The 20,912-nt window shown below is 40.6% G+C and overlaps 3 protein-coding genes across 4 annotated transcripts in view; all 3 read left to right on the top strand.

Annotated features, from left to right (window-relative positions):
* Window positions 1-4,364, top strand: part of LOC105278251 (ras-related protein Rap1) — a 30,596-nt gene extending 26,232 nt beyond the window's left edge. The window contains exons 3-4 of the mRNA XM_020031331.2: window positions 5-428; window positions 1,064-4,364. Coding sequence (XP_019886890.1) covers window positions 5-428; window positions 1,064-1,363 — 724 coding nt within the window. The 3' untranslated portion in view covers window positions 1,364-4,364. The remainder of the gene's footprint in view (window positions 1-4; window positions 429-1,063) is intronic.
* Window positions 4,365-6,441: 2,077 nt separating this feature from the next.
* Window positions 6,442-8,851, top strand: LOC105278252. Its single transcript, XM_011337217.3, has 5 exons — window positions 6,442-6,821; window positions 6,992-7,197; window positions 7,299-7,936; window positions 8,069-8,174; window positions 8,297-8,851. Exons 1-5 carry the CDS (start codon window positions 6,571-6,573, stop codon window positions 8,419-8,421), a joined length of 1,326 nt encoding a protein of 441 aa, XP_011335519.1. The 5' UTR covers window positions 6,442-6,570; the 3' UTR covers window positions 8,422-8,851.
* A 460-nt stretch (window positions 8,852-9,311) lies between these two features.
* LOC105278254 (somatostatin receptor type 2) overlaps window positions 9,312-20,912 on the top strand; it is a 73,423-nt gene continuing 61,822 nt past the window's right edge. The window contains exon 1 of one of the 2 annotated variants that reach the window (XM_011337219.3): window positions 9,312-9,530. The gene's annotated coding sequence lies outside the window, so the exon portion shown is untranslated. Of the gene's footprint in view, window positions 9,531-18,812; window positions 19,232-20,912 lie in introns of those variants that run through there. The other variant, XM_011337218.3, reaches the window with a different exon arrangement.

The following is a 20,912-nucleotide window of genomic DNA, read 5'->3' as shown; positions in this document are numbered from 1 at the left end:
TCAGGAATGACAGATTGTCGGAGTCGGACAGCGGTGGCGGAAAATCATCTGAGAGCTCGATCCGGCACAAGATCGTCGTGATGGGCGCGGCAAAGGTCGGCAAATCGGCGATAATTAATCAGTTCCTTTACGCTACCTTCACGCCCAAGTACAAGCGGACCGTCGAGGAAATGCATCACGGGGACTTCAGCGTTTCCGGCATCCACTTGACCCTTGACATCCTGGACACGTCCGGCTCGTACGAGTTCCCGGCGATGAGGGATCTATCGATCAAATCAGCGGATGCGTTCGTCTTGGTCTACGACGTTAACGACTCCAGCACATTTCTCGAAGTGAAGACCCTCAGGGCCCAGATACTCAGCACGAAAGGCGCTGTCCCGATCGTGGTCGTTGGTAACAAGATCGATCTCGTGGAGGCGGAACAGGAGGTAAGTTTCAGTTGCAATAAGATCAGTCAATTTCAATTTCTTTCCCAGCATTTTCCGCATCTCTACGGAATACCGCTCTTTTCGAGAGAAGAGAGAGAGAGAGATCGTTAAATAAAATTGCGTTTGCTTAAAATCCCGAAAAGAGAGATTTATTCCAATCTTACAGAATTACGAAGTCCTTCCGCGCCGGGAAGACAAACAGAGAAAAAGAAAAAGGGAAAGGGAGATTTATCGCGTCACGTAATTCTGGAGATTTATGTCCCGCACATCCAAACCAGATTAAAATCTAATAAGGGTTGAACGACCCAGCGCAGTATAATCGCAGCTGCGAGATCGAGAGACGGAGAAACAGAGAGAGGCCATCGCGTCTAGAAATGTGTCTAAATACGGTAACGAGAGTACGTGCGAGTAACACAAATGCGAAAGCCACGTTTATGCAAAACCCAATTTGATTTATAAAAAACACGAAGACTCGAATTTTAAATAAATACTTTGCGTACTATGACGTTTACGACGGCATTTACGATATATTTAAAATAAGACTGAAATTAATTCAGTTAGAGTTGCGCGATTACGTGCTGGTCGCGCGTCTCCTCTCGGGTATTTAACGTTACGGCGACGTAAACAAATTACAGGTGGAGACCGAGAGCACGAGGGAGCTCGTGACGATGAAATGGGAAAACGGCTTCGTCGAGGTATCTGCGAAGGAAAACCTGAACATCAGCCAAGTATTCAAGGAACTCCTTATCCAGGCCAAGCTCAAGTACAATTTGAGCCCGGCGTTGCAGCGTCGCCGTCGACAGTCCCTACCACCCCCGCAGCACATAAATTCACGCAGCAGCAGCACCCACGTACCCTCCCCGGCGCAGCTGCAGCATCTGCAACAGATTCGCGAGCGCTCCGAGTCGAAGAGGAACTCCTGCATCTTGTCGTAAGACGACCACCCGCTCGACATCGTCGCGAGGAATCACCCCGACGATTCCAGACCAGATCGATCGGCGTCTAATTTCATACCCGAAAATCACCCAAGTGTGACGGATGGTTAATTGACCCGAAAAGTCGATAGGATAAAGGATTCCATTGCCCAGACTGCGGACGTGACGTGGACGACAGACTATGGGTATTGCGACGATTGCGAAGGCAGATACTTGACGCGAATACTTCGCATAGAATGTCGCGATAATTCGGTGTTCGTCCATTAAATATAATACAAGGACGCTCGAGCGAGTCCACAAGAGATACACGTATTCGGGAAAGTTTTGCACCCGGTGACGTCGCTTTTGTAATATTGATCGTATAATGGATCTTCCGTGCGAGTAATTGAATTTTAATGGAATGATGGACTGTTATGTTCCATGAACGAAAGTATGGAAAGAGAGAAAGGCAGAGAGAAAGAGATATTGGATTATCGAATTTGTATAAAAATATTCGGAATTAGTATGAAAATATGGACATTATGGAATCGAAGATTTATCCTACAAGAGTAATGCCCAAATCATTCAATATCGTATCTAATGTGAGAAAATATCAATACCTTCATATCCTAATTCCTGATCACGAGAGATACTCGTGATTTATGATTCTTGGAATCTTGAATGTGTTCAATGATTATCAATATGGATTGCATCTCGTTTGTTCAAGACGTGTTCGCGAAACTTTCCCTGATGCGTGTGAAAACACTAATTAAAAATTTGTCTCATATAGAAATAGTTTAGCAGAATAATATTCTAAATATTCGAGTGGAATAGTAAAGCGCAAGTGTGTCTAACTTTTTATTTTCGTTCGATCTACGTGAGCACTTCCGTCAGTTCGATGGGAATCGTAGGTGATCGACAGGATAATGCAAGGAGCCGGTAACAGCAATGTAAGTAACAAAAGAAGTATCGTGCGTCTTTAAAAAGCATTACAATCGCTTTCTTCGACTTTGTGATAACTGTCTGTTCGGATAGATGAACTATTTCAGAGAGTCAATTTCTATTTTACGACATACCGTGCGCATTATTTCGTTTCATCGAGTACGTGGAGAGAATATCTCATAGATATAGATATATATACACCAATTCTATCAATAATTTTTACAACTTACCGTAAGCTTCTTCACTTGCTGCGGATTGACGGATTGACGATACCACGAAGCAGTCGAGAAGCCTCGAGTCTTGGCGTGTAACAAAAAAATCAGATTGGAATTGATTGGGAGAATTATAGATTGAGCAAAATCTCAAAAATCTCCTATCTTCACACTCTATAAAATAAATGTTAGATTTTGTGAAATGTTTTGGAAGAAATTATGATCTCCAACTGATCTCTGATCGCTGATCTCCAACAAATACAACTTCAAAGATGTAAGAGACGTTTTGTTACTATACTACTTGCATTAGGATATTTTACTGCAACTTTGTAACATAATGATGTTACATGCGATCTTTCTTCTATATTATCTTTCGACTGCGATCGGAACAATGATCTAACGAAAATGAACCAACTTACTCTTCTATCGGGTTTATACGAATATGATAATAATAATACTTCCGAATTATATTAAATAATTATATAGTTTCATGCAGGCGCACGTTTCAATATCGTCTTTCAGGGTTACTTCGCACTGCCCGGCTTTTATGATGGATTTTACGTATACATATACCGTACAATTCAAGAACATAATGTAAACTTTATCAAACAATTACACGATAAGAATTAGTTCTTAACCTCATATTATTTCATATCAAGACGTATACTTTGTTGAAATTTATTATCGCGCTAATTAATATAATTAATAGCGAATATTATCGCTCTGTTCACTTACAATATCAAGAGAACACTGACACACACGATGAAGAAAGAGGGAACGACGGAAAATGTCGCAGTATTACGCACGAGCAACTAGATATACATTTCTGCGTATTTATATATGATCGTACATATAATCTTCTATTAAGAAGACCAAAGAGCAAAATGTATTCTATGTATGGCGAGATATTTTTCAAGTCAGCATGCTATAACAAATACGCGAGATAACTATAAAAATCTGTACCTCGAACTCGTGTAACAAGTGCAAATCTGTATCATATTTCGCGTGTCGTGGGGCACTCTAATATAGCGAAACGTTTCCTCAGCTCCTGTTCATACTAAAATCTCAGAAGAGAAACTTTTATGTAAATACTGTCGATATGAGTTGCACCTTACTTTCAAACTAGAGTATTGTAGAGTACATGTTCCTTTTCTAAAACGTATTTGATAAATGCGGCATTGCGCGGGTAGTTTAAACTTGAACCAAGATGTAACCAAGCCGTAAGCACATCGCGAAATGAATTCCGGCTTGAATTTGAACTACCCTTGTGTCTCACATGCATTCTACAAATTGCCGCTTATTTTAAGTGAGAATCTGAGAATTATATATCTGGTAGTTTGCTAGATAGCTGGTAAAATTAATATTCGTGCCGTACATTCCCAAGTCTTACGGAGCGCTATCGAAATAGATTGCGTATAAGGGATGATGTAACGAAGTGCTTGTTAATATGTACATTTACGTAAGTGCGTGTTAGATATAACGTATATACATTTGTCTCGTACGCTGTTCTCCTCGTCCTGTAGATGTGCAGGTGAATTCAATATTATTTTTAATACTGTTCACTGCGGAAAAAAATATATGGTTAATCGATGTTTATTGTAAATAGAGAGATCTCATCTCATATTCTTTATAGGAAAATATAGTAAACGGATACAGTCGACAACTTAAATGACGTTTGATCGTTTCGTTTATTTAAAATGTACAAATTAAACAATTGTTTTTTTATCTCTCTCACGTGTGTCTTTGAGGCTGCATTCATGAAGAAAACCGCGCTCTTAAAATACGTACGTCGCAAAAATTGTATGTCGACCGCATTTCACGTTTAGCAGTATCAAATGTTTATGTAAATAAAGTAATCTTATGTGACGTCGAAGTATTGGTACCTTTAAACCCACATTGGGTTTAGTTTTACACGGATATACATACACAATTAAGCACTTTAGTATAACTTTTAGTATGGATTGCATATATATGTATATGTACCCAGTTAGCCAAACCTGCGAAGAACAGACATTGGCAAAATCTGTTCGACAAAATATGTGAGCAGAGAGGCCACAGATTGGGTACAAAATCCACCCAATAAGCACACTGTCAGCAGTATGCCGACAGATTGGCAGCAGATATGAAGCAGAATAATGCAACAGATCCGGTACCATCTGTGTCCGCATTAAGCTTGTGTTCTGCCAGCAGATCCTGCTTATAACATGATCTGACAGCAGATTGGCGGCAGAAACTGAACAGAGCCTGCCGACATAACCTGGCGGCAGATTGGCGGCAGAAATAGAGCAGGATCTGTGCAGTGTAGTTGGCAGCAGATTGGCGACAGAAACCGAACAGAGCCTGCCGACATAACCTGGCGCCAGGTTGGCGGCAGAAACCGAACAGGATCTGCAGCTTTTGACACTATTCAAATTTACACGGCTAGGAATATGCGTTTTCGCTCCGCACCGCTAGGTGGTGAACACGTTGAGTTCTTACTCGACGTTAAGATTTAGCCTGACAGTTATATAAGTTAATATACGCGTCTTGACATAATAATATTAATTTTTCTAAGAATTTTTGCACTTGCGGCACAGAGGTTCTCATGGACAATGTCCACACACGCCGCAAGCAATCTGAAGGCATTAAATTAGCCTATTTAATCAAATTTAAGTATTGATTAAAAAACAGATTACTTTACAATAGTGGACCAATATAAGAAATTAATTCATACCCCACATAAAAAATTAGATTTATATTGTTAACCAATATTGCTCCAATAAATTTGTACTACTACGGCACTTTCTCGCAGAGCCTGCTCGATTTCTGCTCCCAATCTACTGCCAACTACACTGCGCAGATCCTGCTCTATTTCTGCCGCCAATCTGCCGCCAGGTTATGTCGGCAGGCTCTGCTCGGTTTCTGTCGCCAATCTGCTGTCAGATCGTGTTAGCAGGATCTGCTGGCAGAACACATTCTTAATGCGGACACAGATGGTACCGGATCTGTTGCATTATTCTGATTGAATCTGCTGCCAATCTGTCGACATACTGCTGACAGTTTGCTTACTGGGTATATGTGTGTGCCACTGACTCGGTGTTTTGTTAGTATTAAGAGACGACGTAGCTTATAAGTTCCAACTAAACTAACTATAAGTTGCAAGAAGATAATTTGGAAATGATTATTGCTAGAAAATATCTTTGATTTCACTTCTGCCCTCCTCTGTCGTAATGATGACAAATTTTATCGTTTACACGATACATTAGTTGATTAAATATAAAATGAAGAATGTGAAATTGTTATTTTCGTACAAAATATTTTGATTGCTTTTACGAACGATAAAAAGAAGAAAAAGAAACATAAATTAGAAGAGATATGTCGATATAATGTCTAAGATTTAAGTATATAAACTAAACACATAAATTATATATAAAACTGATTTATTCTATAAGTATAACGGTATAACTGCAGCCTTTTCCTCCGTCTATAATTGAAATATACGGCGACAAAAGCCAGTTAATTAGCGTTTGACTTTATATTATTGTATTATTGCGAATTAATAAATAAAATATTATGATGCAGTATTATGACAAACAGAATTATCCGTCTACTTGTTCTATAAAAATTTTTGAACCTTGTTATCTACAAAATTGATACAAAAATCGTCTACATGAAACAAAATATTTCTGTATAAATCAACCACTTTATATTTATTTGTATTTTATTTTATTTATCCTGCATCGCTTGTAAAAAGAACATGATCTTCTTACAAGAGATTTTTTGTGTTTCTTCACGACATTTCAATACTCGCTATTTATTCTGCCTATTTTTAATTTTCGAATCACAAATGTAGCATGGACGCGAACCAAGTGGCGATTTTACCGACAGCGAAGCAGATTGCCGTTATTCCCCAGATTGCAGGAAAACGATTCAAGTTAGCGCCACTCTCGCCTCTGATTTGTCATCGGCTTTCGAATTCGCCGGCTGAAACGCGCGTGTCGCGAGGAGTCAGATGACGATCGCGTCGTTATTACTCCCAGTTGTGGTGCACGTGTCAGACGACGTTCGCAGGAATCAAGATATATCTTTGTTGCGATGAACGCGGAGGGAGTCGTGAAGCATCCGTACTTTCGACTGAAGGTCGATCTATCCAGGTTCTTCCATGACGCGCGTCAATATTGCTGGATTTTCGTGGATGGCGCGAAGGTGCAGCGGATCGCTCACATCGAGCAGCACATCGCCAAGCTCTTCGGCATCCAGGGACTGTTTCACCTGTTGTTGAACGACATCGATTACCTGCCGCCCACGGAGGACGCGCGTATACTCGAGAAGAACGAGACGATTCTGTTAGTGTGGCTTTCGTATCACTGCAGCGCTTTTTCTTCAAGTCCCATTGCGTTGCTTTCTATTTGATTATTAATCATTCATCGTGTATAACTGACCAGTGTGATTGATGCAACACTATGTAATCGATATGACTATGCATGACTAATCGACTGTCTGATAAAAATTGCAGGGTAGTACCTGGATCAGGCATAGATGTTGATAGCACGACTGAGAGCCTGTCGGATGTCAATGTGCACAGTGGCTCAGCCAAGGCAAAAGTATGCAACGGTTCTATGCGCGACAGGAGGGACGTCCAGTCGACAAACGTGACTAAAGCACTGGATGCACTAGATGTGTCCAACAATACTTCATGCGAAATGCCAGCGATCTCGACAAGTCAGTATCTGCTTTGTATTTGTAGCTACGGATTGTAGAGACAAAGTAAAAGGCTGGCTGTTCTGCGTGGCATGACTAACAATGACTCGTGCCTGTTTCAGATAACACCACAACAGACATGATGTTCTACAGCGTGATCGATGACACGGAGGCAGACACCGATTCAAAAGCTACGGATTTAATGGAAGATTGCAACAACACGAAAGACTCGGTTGCGTCTGGCACGAAGAGGAAACGAGTGCGAAAACGAAGACAAAAGAATCGGTCTCAGGAACACAGTCTCTTCGTGTTACCCGCGGTAACGAGTAAAGAAAATAAACCAAAGAAACCAAAAGTGATCGAAACATGTATCATTCCCCCTGCGAAGCACATAAGATTCGATGATGTAGGAAACGAGAACAGTATCGCAAAGAAAATAGTGCAGGAGGTGTCTAAAAATGACTCCCACGTGAGCAGAGACTCGTTACCCAGTGATCTTTCTGCACTTTTGGCCCTGGGAAAGAGCTCGACACCGATGTTTGCAAAGAAGAAGATAAAGAAGGAAATTAACGTAGACAGCGTGCTGAGTAACAAAACGAGAAACAACAACACGTCTAAGACTGAGGTGGACGATGCCAGTATAGAGAAGAATGCGAGTGATATGAAGGACGAGAAGAAAGGATATTATAAAAATATCGAACTCGAAAAGCTCCCGAAAATGGCTAGGAAACCACAGATCAAAGACATTATTGCCTTCAAAGTACGTGTCACACATTTGTATTTTCGCATATTTTAGAATTAATATTTTTCTTTTCTATTAAGATGGAAAATAGAATATTAAAAACGTTAAAATAAGCTTAAGTCGACTTAACAGCGCAACATTGAATTTCAGACTTTGAAGATCGCCGCGGATTACACGCCTCAGCTGTCTGACTTTATCGTAAGCGAGGTGATAGATTTTTGCGTCGAGTCTGAGAATTACACTCTCAGAGTACTCGGTAGGTAACGTTATACATCCAGCTGTTGAATTTATCGTGTGCGGTGCAGATGCTGTTTAACCGTACATCGCAATTGCAAAATTTCGGTCTAACTGACGTTTATCGCTTTCTCTTATGTGCAGAGGGTAAGGAGGAAATCCAGGTGCCGCTTGGAAAGTTCTCCCTTTCGGAAGACGAGTCTATATGTCCCGCAGAGACGTTTCTACTGAATCACGTGCAGATGAAAGAACTCCGTCTAATTTTATAGTCTGTTTAAGCGGTTATGCTCGCGTTTTAATTTTACCTTCCTTAAAACACGATTGAGAATATATTTTTTACGTTTAATGTGTTAATTTATAACTTTCTGTTTCGATTATCTATGTTTAATTTTCACCGTACAGTTGTTTGTCGCATGTTTCCAGATATTTAATATCTTTTTATACTTGTATTAATTAATACGCAATTGATATTTTGTTTTATATTTAATATTTAATTACAAAGCAGTTAAACTGTATGTCTGTGTTAAAAATAAGATTAAAGAAGGAGGATTAATAGCGTACACTTATATCTTACGACGAGCTTAATACAATATGTCTGTGACAATTCTGCTTTTCACAGCTATATGTTTTGTAACATGGAATATATTTTAATGTGATATGATAATTATAAGACTGTTACGCAATTTTCTTGTAACTTAACAATTTGTTTTTATTTTTACAAGACCAAATGTTATTATCACGTCATCTAATTGTTTGATTAGCTAATTCCCATGATGTCACGTGCGCGTCATGAAGGGAACATCTCTTGCAGTACATACATCCATATTCCATAGATGAATTCCAATATTCGACTCATGTTTTATGCAGATATCCCATAAATATTTCGCGAGGTCCAGATTTCCGCATCGGAATTGTACAATTTACATGAGCATGCCGCTGATTTCTACGGCAAAAATGGTGCAATGGCATTAAAGAATATCTGCAGATTCGAACATTGCGGGTGTTTGAATATGTATCGAGTTTCCAAGGAAGCTCCCTATTGGCCGTCCGCGCATCTGATAGAACGACGCGCGCATGCGCATCGATCTGCCAATCGTCGCACTAGTTCGACTAGGCGAAGTCGCTCCATATTTCTCGCATGTTTTACTTTTCGAAAGTGAACCGCGCGCGCAGTGAAGTACCGCGAGTGCTTCGGAAGTGCCGAGGGAAGTATCGGTTCATTGGATGTTCGTCTTGTTAATCATCTCCGGAGAACTGTGACCTAATAATATGTCGGCTGTTGCATCGTCGTTTCCCTTCCATTCTCGCATCAATTCGAAGCGACGCGTCTTCGTGAAATTAGTCACAAAGCTGGAGAAAAACTGCGGTATACCGATCGGTGAGCAAATTCATGTTGTAGTTTCGCAATATGCATTATGGAAAAACGCAATGAATTACTTTGGGAAAATAAGTTGCTAAAAAGAGGCAAATGGCAAAGTTTTCCGAGCCAGCGACGGAGAAATATCATGCTTCTTCCCAAAGTAACCGCTTCTTTCAACATTTTTCAAATTTATACGCATCACTCGCGGGAGATTGAAGGGCGGCACTGTCTGCCATTTTGTTTTTGCAGTTTACTTCACAAAATGATAAACTGCGTTCAGCATTTAGTTTGTTATTTAGTTTACTAGCACACAGCCCGTCAAATGTATTTTGACATTCCTGTTCCTGTTTTTCCATCGCGTATCGTTGAACCGTATAACAAAAAAACTGCAAGCAATTCTTTGTGTTGTACCGACAATGGGAATGGATACTGCAGAATATAAATTTTGCGTTAGCGGAAATTTTTACGACGTAATATGTTGCACGCAGGCAACATATCCGCGGGCTTTTAACACAATGCTCCCGTTTCACTTGCACTACCGAAGGCAAATTTTGAGTAAACAAATGCCCCAATTCCATTATTCATGGAATTCATGTTGCTTAACGACACGTACATACGTATATCTTCAATACCAAAGAGCGCGGTCGCAACGCACGCGACATTGGATTTACACAGTTCATTAAGAAAGTCCAACGGAAACAGCCCCTGAAACGAATCATACTTAACCACCCCATCTATGAAAAATATACTGACGAACCCAAAACGTCTGAAATCTTTCTGTCGACATTTCCGACACATTTCTGACAGAACGTATTTCTCGCGTAATTTTCGAGCACTACTTCGATCGATCGAGATAGAGGAGTCATTGCAGACAATTTAATTAAATTAAATGGCGATTAAAACGGACGAGCAGATTTCACCCCGCGTTTCATCCATCCCTCGCAATCTGTCCTCTCTCTCGTCATGCGAAAACTCGCAAAGACGTTCCGAAACGAGAGGAAGGAAGCGGACGAGAAGCGAATGCTTGCAGCTTGATAGGGAGTGGTTAATCTGATGGGGTTGTCCACGTTGGAGACAGTGGTGTACGGTCGCGTGGAAGTTGCAGTCGCCGTGAGCAACCGGGGAAAAGTGGGTATGAGTTATCGTCTCATCTCCGTTGCAATATGTCACCGCAACTGTTTGTGCCGTGAGCGCGGGCAACACCCTGTTTCGGTTACTCGGCCATGAATAATGCAGGAATTAAAATGCAGGGGTAAATGCACGGGCTTCCACCCCCGTGAGGCGAGCTCGTGGACACGAGACGCCGAGACGTTTAGTGTTGCGCGGAGGGGATTTACGAGCGCGAAAGCGAATTATTCATAGTTAAACAATTGACGGTGAAACGCGTCGTATTAAATTGTATAAAATTGTATAAAGTAGATGCGATGGTATATATGTATATGTATATATACCTGTTAATATCGGTGCTCCTTGTTCCGAAGGCAAATATCCCTTTCTGCGCGTTGCGTTTGATTGCGTAGGTCATTTGTCGAGGGCTGGCCGGTAAAACTCGAATAAATATTTGAGCGCGATTCTGCTTTATATCCGAGTTATTCCAATATTTGTGCGGAGAGAGAGAAAAAAAAGATCGTTTGAGATTATCGGTGATGATTATATCCGGGCTCCGAGAGAAGCTGATTACAGATAATCAGCTCTCGAGATTAAATGGTTTGTTGCAGAGTGACTGTCCTGTGATAAATTTGCCGGACATTATTATGCGTGTTGTAATTAACGGCATTCATTTTTCTATCGAACGCAATTAGGGCTTTTCATGTATTAATTATTAGTGCAAGCTCTCCGGGAACATGGAGGAAATGTCATTGCATAAATCAATTTTCGTACATTTCCAAGCAAATGCACGAAAATTGATTTATGCAATGATATTTCTTGTAGAACGAAATGTCTCGTCAAGTAAACAAGATTGATCCATTGTTGAAAATATAGCCACTTGGTTTATAAGATAATTATTCAACTTTATGAAAACTTTTACTCTCTGACTCGTCAGAGAGTTTTTGCGAGCTTTTTTATTTTCATGATAAGCATTTCTTGTTTAGTATCAAGCAGGTATACTATCTCTGATAATATTACGTACAAGATTAATCATACTCGAGGGAATCATTTCTCTTTTGCACTAGGATGCGCTGTAATTTTTTAATTAATCAGCCATAGTAAGCTATAGCACGTACAGCCTCTACTTTATTATACATCTAACTTGTTTGAAAAATTATAAATCTGTGCGTTTGAAAAATTTACGCCTTGCGATAGAGGAAAAAAAGACTGGAAGGCGACGCGCGTGTTTATGGTATGACGATATTATGCACCGCACCTCGGGGTGTAAACTCGGCCAAGTAAATAAGTCCCCGAGATTTTCGGTCTCTGTCCCTGAAAGTTTTATGGGAGTTCTCTTGTTTTCTGTAGACGGCTTTCAGCGCCAAGAGTGATCGTTCTAAGCTGAAAGTTCGCTTAAGATCGCTTAAGTGGGACGGACGAGTGGCGAGTTCCGCTCTTCCATCCCTCCATAGCGGGGTAACTTGTGCAAAAAATATCTTTTACATATATTACATATATTACGTATTTTAAAAGTAACATGGGAGCTGGTAGGTTTCGAACGAGCCTCTTTAACACGGCTCGAGTTGCACGTGGCATTTAACTGTGCAATGCTAAAATCATGTGCAACTATGCTCACAACTATGCACCCTTTTCACAATTAGCTGTGCTCTCATTGCCACTGGATAAATCCAACAAAGATCGGTAATTTCGAGGGTGGGCATCGGAACTTCGTGGAAGCCGCAGTTTGCCGCGATTACTCTTTCCTGGCAAATAGCAATCTCTTGTTGCATAAATTTTCGTTCGAGGATATATCACCCGTCGGAAAGTTTAACTGCCGACTCGGTACGCATAAATTTAAAGTGGTTTGCGTTTTAAAAACGGGGCGGGGGGGAGGGGGACGTGATATCCTCTCGCAAGACGTTGTAAAAATACCGACGAACCGGGCGACGTAGAATGAGCCATTCGCCATGGCACAAGTATTGATTTAAAAGTTATTGACAGGGTCTCGAATGCACTTGGATATGCTGCGATGTCTGACGAAACTTTTCCACTTTCCCCACGTTGAATGTGTACAATCCAGTTTCCACCGTCGGAAGTTGCGAATCTATCACGACGTGAATACTCATAAAGCTTAACTTTTATTAGTGCACAGCCATTTTCTTGGAAAGTGGTCAACGTAGCTGCACGTTACCGTCACGATACCGGCCGACTGATAAGAGTTAACGGAGAATTAGCACATACGAACATGCACTTTTGCATAATGAAGTCTTCCCGTCCGCGCCTGCTCGAGAGAGTTAGAGTAGATTACGAAAGATATGCTAGGCGTTGCTTTCATCTTCATAGAGCGAAGGAACGAAAGTAGACAAAGGGGAGATTTCTCTTTCAAGATAAATACAAAATAGTTCAGTAAAACTGTATAAAAATATTATTATGCACGCTTAATAATAATTTTCCTAAAAATTAGGAGATATCATATAATATTTATAATTAATCTCACACTTGAAACTGTAAGCGCATTATGAAATCTATTCGAATCTATTCGGAGCTTCGCTTCCCTCAATTAATTAATAATTTACTATCACTTTATGGACGCTGCGCAGATCCGTTCTCACAGCGAGTTCAATTTTCGTCATTCGTTTCAAGCAGATGAATCGTGAAACGAAGCAGAAACTCGTCGTTCTAATTGTGCCGGATTCACGAGATAATTTCATCGACACAAAAAGAATTCGCCCGAAGGTGGGCGGCAAGTCACCCCGGTACGTCAAATTGGGGAGAGACCTCGCTCTGTTATATGGAATTTTTGCGAGTTAATCGAGTCGTCGAGCGGACAAACGCGGTATCTGCTCACGTCCAACACGAGCGAATAATTCACGCCCTTCGTTGCCTGATGATACCGAAATGCGTGTACGCGGAGATACGCGCGTGTATCTATCTAGTCACGACACAACTCGATAAATTCACGTACCGACAATGGCGTGTACCTGTGGGTATACGTCCGCGTAACAACGGATTTACGACACGTGCTACGCAACAAAATGATGAATGGTCATTGCAAGAACGGGGGTGCTCCGGGAACTCAAGGTTTCCCTCCCCTTCGCGAGAAAAACGTGATATTACGATCTGACGAAGCACGTAAGAATAATTACGATCATAGTTATGCCCTCAAAAATGTTTCTTCAGTCATCCAGCTTAAGTCTTAATTTGAGTCAAATATGCTTGCGGTACATGTTGAATTGTAAACTAGAAATAACGTTTCTACATTTTACATCCATCATGGTCATAGTATCATAGATATCTATCATCATAATAGATATTAGAATAAGTACCATGTATTGAATTGTTAATGCTCGTCGCTCGTATTAGCTAATAATTCAGCTTGGCATTAATTAATTATTGAAAAATGTCGGTACGATAATAATACTCAGAAGTTTAGTAAAGATCGTTTCGGATCAGAATGGCGATTTTCTAAGGATGTTTGCATCGAATACTCGATTACAAGCAATAGATAATACACGTCTCGACAAATCTCCGTTGGGTCAAGGTTCCGGATTCTTGATTTCTCATCTCTTTCGCCTGGAAACGCTACCCTGACATTTGTCGTATAAATCACCTCGGTGGCTCGAGACTCACGATATGTAGAGAGAGAGACGAGTAACAAATTCCTGTTCCTACCATTCTGCATTCCGGTTCTGGCTTGACGTCGCTCGATTTCCCATTTCCGTCCGTGTAGCTACAAGCTACACATGTAATTGGAAACAACCATTCGTACCGCGAAAGTATTTCTCATATTATCAGTACCGCGAAGGAAAATAAAATTTTTATCAGTTTACATTTGATTAGTAAATCATATGCGGTGACAAAGTCCATCATCAAATAAACTCTCGCAAAGAGAATACATGCATTTTTTAGATTTATATGCTTTCCAGCGTAATTATGTATTTATTATATATGAATAAATTATATGTATTCAAGATTTTTATACTTCTCCAAATAAACATGAAAATTCGATTTCTTATGATTTTCTCGTATTTTTCTTGAATTATGTGAAATCTGATATCTTCAATTTTCTATTTTACGTTCCTGTTATCTTTAGTGGCTTTGTTTGTAGAGTTTTAGTTTGTTTTTCTAGAGAAATTTTAAATCAAATAAGGAATCACATTTGTTATTTTGCTGAGACTAATGCAGGACAAAATACACACACATGAATATCATCGAATATACCATCAAGTTAAATAATTAATTAGACCAGTGTATGCATATAATTACCGGTATAATTATGTTTACAGTTGATAGATTACTCAAGTTGAAAATAATTTATTATAGCTTCTCTCTTTAGCTGTTCTCATTTGCTCCGTTTTAATTACAAGAAAAGTGCACGATCGCAAAAATAAACTTGCCAAGATTGTCGATATCTTTATTTATTTATTTAAAGACGTTGTGCTTTAACACCATATTGGAAGCAAATTTAATTAAACTTTCAGTTCCGAGATAATCTGTAGTTTGATAATTTACGTAGTTCTCATAGTACCGCGTAATAAAGTAATATTTATCATTTTGCATAAACGTATTTCATCGACCGTATAACTGTGCAAGCATGTCGAAATTAATTTATGTAGAGCAAAGTATTCCAGTGACTGTTCGATTAATTTTTGGAATTCTCGTTTCTCAATATTCAACTATCTCTCAAATCTGGTAGATTTTTTTACAATTTTTCAGTATTTTCAAATTTGACGTAATTTACCGAATTTATATTCCAAGAATATGCGATATATACCGTGGGAACCGATGTTTATTCGCAGTCATAGTCAAGGAATTAAATGCATCATCAGTGTAAATTAGCTTTAAATAAAAAACAAGTATCGTGAGCAATATGCAAATGTATTAAAGCCGATGTTCTCGTTAATTAATTTTAGAATATACCCGTGTGTGTGACGAGTGCACACACAGAGGCGGACAACTCCCATGCAAGGGTGAATCGTGCCTCTCGCGGATGTCGTCTTGAATTCGTAAATACGACGAGACCCGAACGTACCGATGCAATTTATAATTGGGACTGCGAACGTTATTTGAACAGCAATTCGTAGAACCGTTACTTCAGAGCTTTACAACACTTGCGTAAAATGCTTCGCGGTACATGGGAAATCTGGCGATGGCACCGCACTGAATATACAACATCCACCGTGTGAAATGAAGCAAACTATGTTCCAGTAATTCGTTTCCCTTCATTTAGAATGCTATTGGACGTTATCCATTGTGTTATATATACGATGTACCAGTTTTACGAAACAAATCGGATTGCAAAAAAGTGCCTTCAAAATATCTCCCCTAAAAAACGATTAATACTTTGGCAATGTTTGCACGAATCAGAGATGTGATTTGTTTGTTGTTCATTGGCAAACTCTCCGCAGATCATTTAGCAGCGAATCTTGATTTGAGAACACTGTTATGGGATAAAAATTTGAAAAGGCGTTTTTAACAATTTTTATTTTTTCATTATTAGCATAAAAGATGTGATTATTGATATAAATGGCTTGCGGTAGATTAGCGTACGTAATAACGAAATAAATACATGGGAAGTTATCCATGTGCATATTTTAAAATTTTTAAATGTGATGTGATTTACATTACGCATTTTCTTGTCCAATTTTTCTTTACCGCGGCGGAGTCATATTTATGATGGGGATGATATTTACTACTTTCCTGATTGAGAATTCTATAAGTAACTTATTCTATAAATAAACAAGTTCCTATTTAACGATGCTCTCAGCAGAGCGTAACGCGCGCGCTTTGATGGAAACGAACTCGTCTTCTCAATAACTTAACGACTTCTAGTCAGTGATTCGAGTTTATCGAACATCAAGACTGACAAGATACATTAAACGTTCGCCTTCCTGAAAGAGAAGTTATGTGATATTAGTGTTTCCAAAGTATCTGGATTGAAGTAATGTACCGAAATATGTCTGCGTTAGCGATTTCTCTGGCTCACTCGTTTCTAGTTTACTAACTAACTGATAATGGTAACGTTTTCTGATATTGAGTAAATTAAATCGATAATCAACATATATTATCGTTTATCTAATTTAGAAAAAAACAAATCAAGTAATTCTAATACTTCTATGTTCCGATCGAGTTAATTTGCACTGCGCAAAAAATATGTAAACTTTTTCCTCTTTGATCTTTTATACGCTATTGAATCTTTACTGTACCATTTATTGTAATAATGCGTTCCCTTTTTAATAAATTGCGCGATAATACGCGCGAGATGCGTGTTATTTTGCCGTGACAGAGCGCCGCAAATATATAACCGGCACGAATTTCGGATTGCAGGATTAAAAAACGATATAATACGACGATACAGCAAGAATATTATTCCATGAATTTTCAAATTTGATGTATCGACAAACGCGGTTGCGTTAAGCCATGTGAGAGTAATCCCATTGCATGCGCAAGTGCCGGCTACAGGAAGTTTAACCAATGGAAACGCGAATGCCGCGTGTGCTCATGGATTTTCATCAAAAATTCAGGGGTAGCGTATGGAGAGGTGATATATTCCCTCTACTAGTAACAAAATCCCTCGGAACTTTTCCGTTACCGGAACATCTGACTCGATTCATACACATGTTGTGCTCCGATTCCAAACATCGGCCTTTATGTAAAAATTCCCGTGCTTCGTAATATGCAAGCGGGAATTTATATCTACGTATTCGAGTGAAGTTCGAAGAATCGCGGCGGTTTTATCGACGCAGATTATTACGTTCCTCTTTTCTCGTTCGAGCCCTTTCGCGACAAAGATTGTCAACAAAGAGAACCGATACGTCGCCCGCTTCGTCGTTTCCGCAAAGCGAGATGGCCCCGAGTCAGAAAAATACGATATTAAAATTCGGGAGAGTGGATGAGCGTGTCCGCCCAGAATTTCATCGCAGTTATCATATTTACTTTGTGGGGAGGAAAGAGAGCGATGAGATTCGCGGGGAATTGGATTCATTACGCCCGTCTAGTCGAAGCTTTATGGCGGAGATTAGCATATCTACGTTGCGTCGCGAGACGGCTGGTTTCCTTAACGGACGAGCACTCCTTTATCGATATCGCCATAAGTATCATCTTTATCGCGCGTTTCCTCATCGATATCGCGATGATAGAGTAAGTTGGTTTGTTCCCGTATGAATGTTAAGAGAACGAATGGCCGCAATAATTTCCGGAGCCGTGCCATTCCGCGCGGCAATTGTTGCTGAGAAACGGAGTAAAGGCAGAAGCACGTTGCGCGACGTGGCAGAATTTTATTCTTTCCTTCTTGCGAAGCGACGCGGACCACAAGTAAAGAGCCGCAAAGAGTTCTCTCGTGAAAGGCAAAATACACTTGGCGATAGTGCGAAACGAAATAGGGCGACCGAGCTGGTAGTCGCTGCAAGCGGGACACTCGTTTCGCGTGAGCGTTGCCTCAACTTTGAGAACTTGCGGAACGAAATCTCAAAAAACTTTCTATCATTTAAGTGGTAGCACGATTGGAATAGGTTCCATTTTAGGATTTTTTTGATCACTTTTATAAATGTCGTCTTATAAATGTGTACTCTGTATTCTGTACACGTGTTCTGGTCTGAACTCTGAAGAAACTTGATTTACGAGTGCGAAGTCAGATCGCGCCAGGTTGTAATTTCGTAAATGTATACGTTATTTATTGCGAATGATCTTAATTGATTCTTCATTGACAGCACATGTGCTTAATTACATATGCAACTAGCCACGTCTTTAATCCGTACGTCTTATCTTAATGAACGACGCAGCGTGGTATTCGATAACGCTTGATCGTGGCTCAACCTACTTTCGACGTTGATGAAATTCGCACGAAAGTGGTGCAGCGAAAATGTTAATAACCCAGCAATTTAGCGTGTTTACATTTTACATCTCGCTTCGTACACGTGCGTGCTTGCGGAGAGAAACTCGCGCGCGATAAAAGACACGGAGCTACTACGGTCGGACTTGAAGATCCATTATTCCCGGCAATTCCGCGCGAGCGGAATCCTCTGGCGAGTCTGCTCTCAGTCCGGCCGCGACAATAATGCGCGTGATCGAATGCGAGTCAGAGGCGCGGGGGTGGGCGCAACGTGGAAGGAACCTGTTTAATCGGGCGCGAGCCGCGAGGGTAGAAACCACCACGCATGCGCGTCTCCTATTATACCCCCCGTTGGATGGATAGACGGACGGTAGTAGCACGCGTCGACGTCGGCGTTATCATTGTCGTGGTGCTCGTGCTCGTCGTCGTCGTCGCCGTCGTCGTCTTCGTCGTCGTCGTGGTCGTCGCCGGCGCCGCGACGCCCAAGTGGCCACGACCGAGTGCGCCGCGTCTCCACCGAGCCAGTGCGCGTTCACCTGTCGTGACGACGCGTTTCACCCCTGGGTCTGTCGATTTCACGACACCCGCGTTTCCTCCTGGCGGCTTCGCACGCCACGTACTCTCGTACGCGCGCACGTGACGGCATTGCATGCCTCGTAATCACGCGCCGCCGTCTGTCACTTTCGGTCGGTACGTCCCATCCCGCTCGTGTCGTCCGTTGAAGAGGAGAGAGAAGATGCCCGACTGAATTTCCGACACGGAGGAAGTCGTGAAACGACGCGCACGACAGGATGCTGAGGTAAAGGGTAAATGAGCATGGTCGCACGATCTCCGTGTCTCGCACATGGGAGACAGCGTGTCTCGCTGGAAATTTGAAATTCAAATTTTCGGCGATGCCGCGGTTTTTCTCCCCGTTGACGTGCGGTGAAACGTCGACACTTCTGAATTCTGAAATCTGTATCATGTGGAGAGGTGCTCTGCCGCTCGCGAAAGCTTTTTCCGCTTCCGCCGGTTGTCACTTGCTGCTCTCATGTTGAAAGACGCCGGTGCACACGATATGCAATGAAATATGACAAAATGCAGATGCGTATCCTGCTGCCGTCAATGTGTTATTCAGAAGCTCTTGAACGGTGTGAACTGCTTCTTTGAAATAGATTAATATATTATATTGATAAAAATATTATATGTAAAAGTCGCATCACTAGGTAGCATTCGACATTCTCGATTGCGGCTGAATATAAATTTGATCAAACACATTGAGGAAATCGTGCATCGATCTCACCCAGTCCTTTTTATTTGATGGAAAAAGAACAATCATACTTTTCCCTTTGTCACCTCGGTTTCTTTTATCACGTATTGCATTATACGATACATGCATAATGCTTCATCATTGTATGCCTTTTTTCTCTTTCCGTTTCTCATTTTCTGCGTCATTCGTTATTGTAACCGCGTGTTGTGTAACCGCGCGTACAACCCCTTGTGTTGCAAGAACTTTTTTACTCGATTCTTCTTTTCCGCCAGAAGAAAGATGTCTCTTTTATTTCTACGAGATACTGTAATTATATATTTCTTGTACAACTGGAAGCGTTACAGTACACTTGTTACTATTTATTTACACAATCAAATAAAAATATTTACTGATATAATACAAACTTATGTAGATACGCGTATCGTGTAAAAGGAGGATATATGGCGTTTATTTCCTATGTGAAACAATCTCTCTCTTTTATTCTTTGTATTTTTATAGTTTATTTATTCCACTATCTCACTACTCAACTCGCTGAAGTTGTAAGTCAGTAACAACAAGCTATTGTTAGTACACAAAGTATATGATAAACAAGCACAGCATATAGAAAATTCGAGCACAAACGGAGCGAACGTTTAATATATACTTTGGCTTTAACGCGACTGAAAAGATTTTTCTTTTATGGGATTTCTTACCGTTTGAAGAGAAGCAAATAACAGTGGCACGTTCGCGAGTGTGCGTTCGAAAGTATGCAAGTGGAATTCGGAAGTATGATATTAAAATCCTAAGTACCACCGTGCTCCACTTCTTTTTGCGAGCATTTGTAGAGCCGCATTCGAAGCGCAAATATCATTTAGATCGTATTTTATGCAGTCTTTGAAAAAAGTCAATTGCAATACTTTTACGTGTAAAAAGCGAATGCGAATTCGAATGCGGAGGCAATCGGTTCTCGCAGTTTCGACACGTATGACAAAAATCTATTGAATTCTGCTGCTTCGCGCTTCTCAGAAAGCGGAAGGAACACGCTAACGTAACGAACTTGTATGCTAACTTGCGCAAATTAATAATTTCTGAAAACTCGAAAGTTTCCTGATAACACGAGACCGTCCCAGCAATTTTCGTTGCTCGTATCGAATAAAATGATCGCAGCGTCATTTTAGAGAAACTTCTCAAAGAGCTTCAAAGTTGAAATCTGAATAAAAGAATAGCGCTAAGTAATCTCACGTGTAGCAGA

This window comes from Ooceraea biroi, chromosome 10, assembly GCF_003672135.1.
Source record: "Ooceraea biroi isolate clonal line C1 chromosome 10, Obir_v5.4, whole genome shotgun sequence".
Lineage (NCBI taxonomy): Eukaryota > Metazoa > Arthropoda > Insecta > Hymenoptera > Formicidae > Ooceraea > Ooceraea biroi.
The sequence above is the reverse complement of the archived record's forward strand: the minus strand, read 5'-3'. Positions and strand labels throughout refer to the sequence as shown.

Bases quoted from the DNA above. Each gene is read 5' to 3' on its own strand.
- LOC105278252 (XM_011337217.3), top strand. From the start codon at position 6,571: ATGAACGCGGAGGGAGTCGTGAAGCATCCGTACTTTCGACTGAAGGTC. The intron at 7,198-7,298 runs GTCAGTATCTGC...TGCCTGTTTCAG, and splicing joins AATGCCAGCGATCTCGACAA to ATAACACCACAACAGACATG. The intron at 7,937-8,068 runs GTACGTGTCACA...ATTGAATTTCAG, and splicing joins AAGACATTATTGCCTTCAAA to ACTTTGAAGATCGCCGCGGA.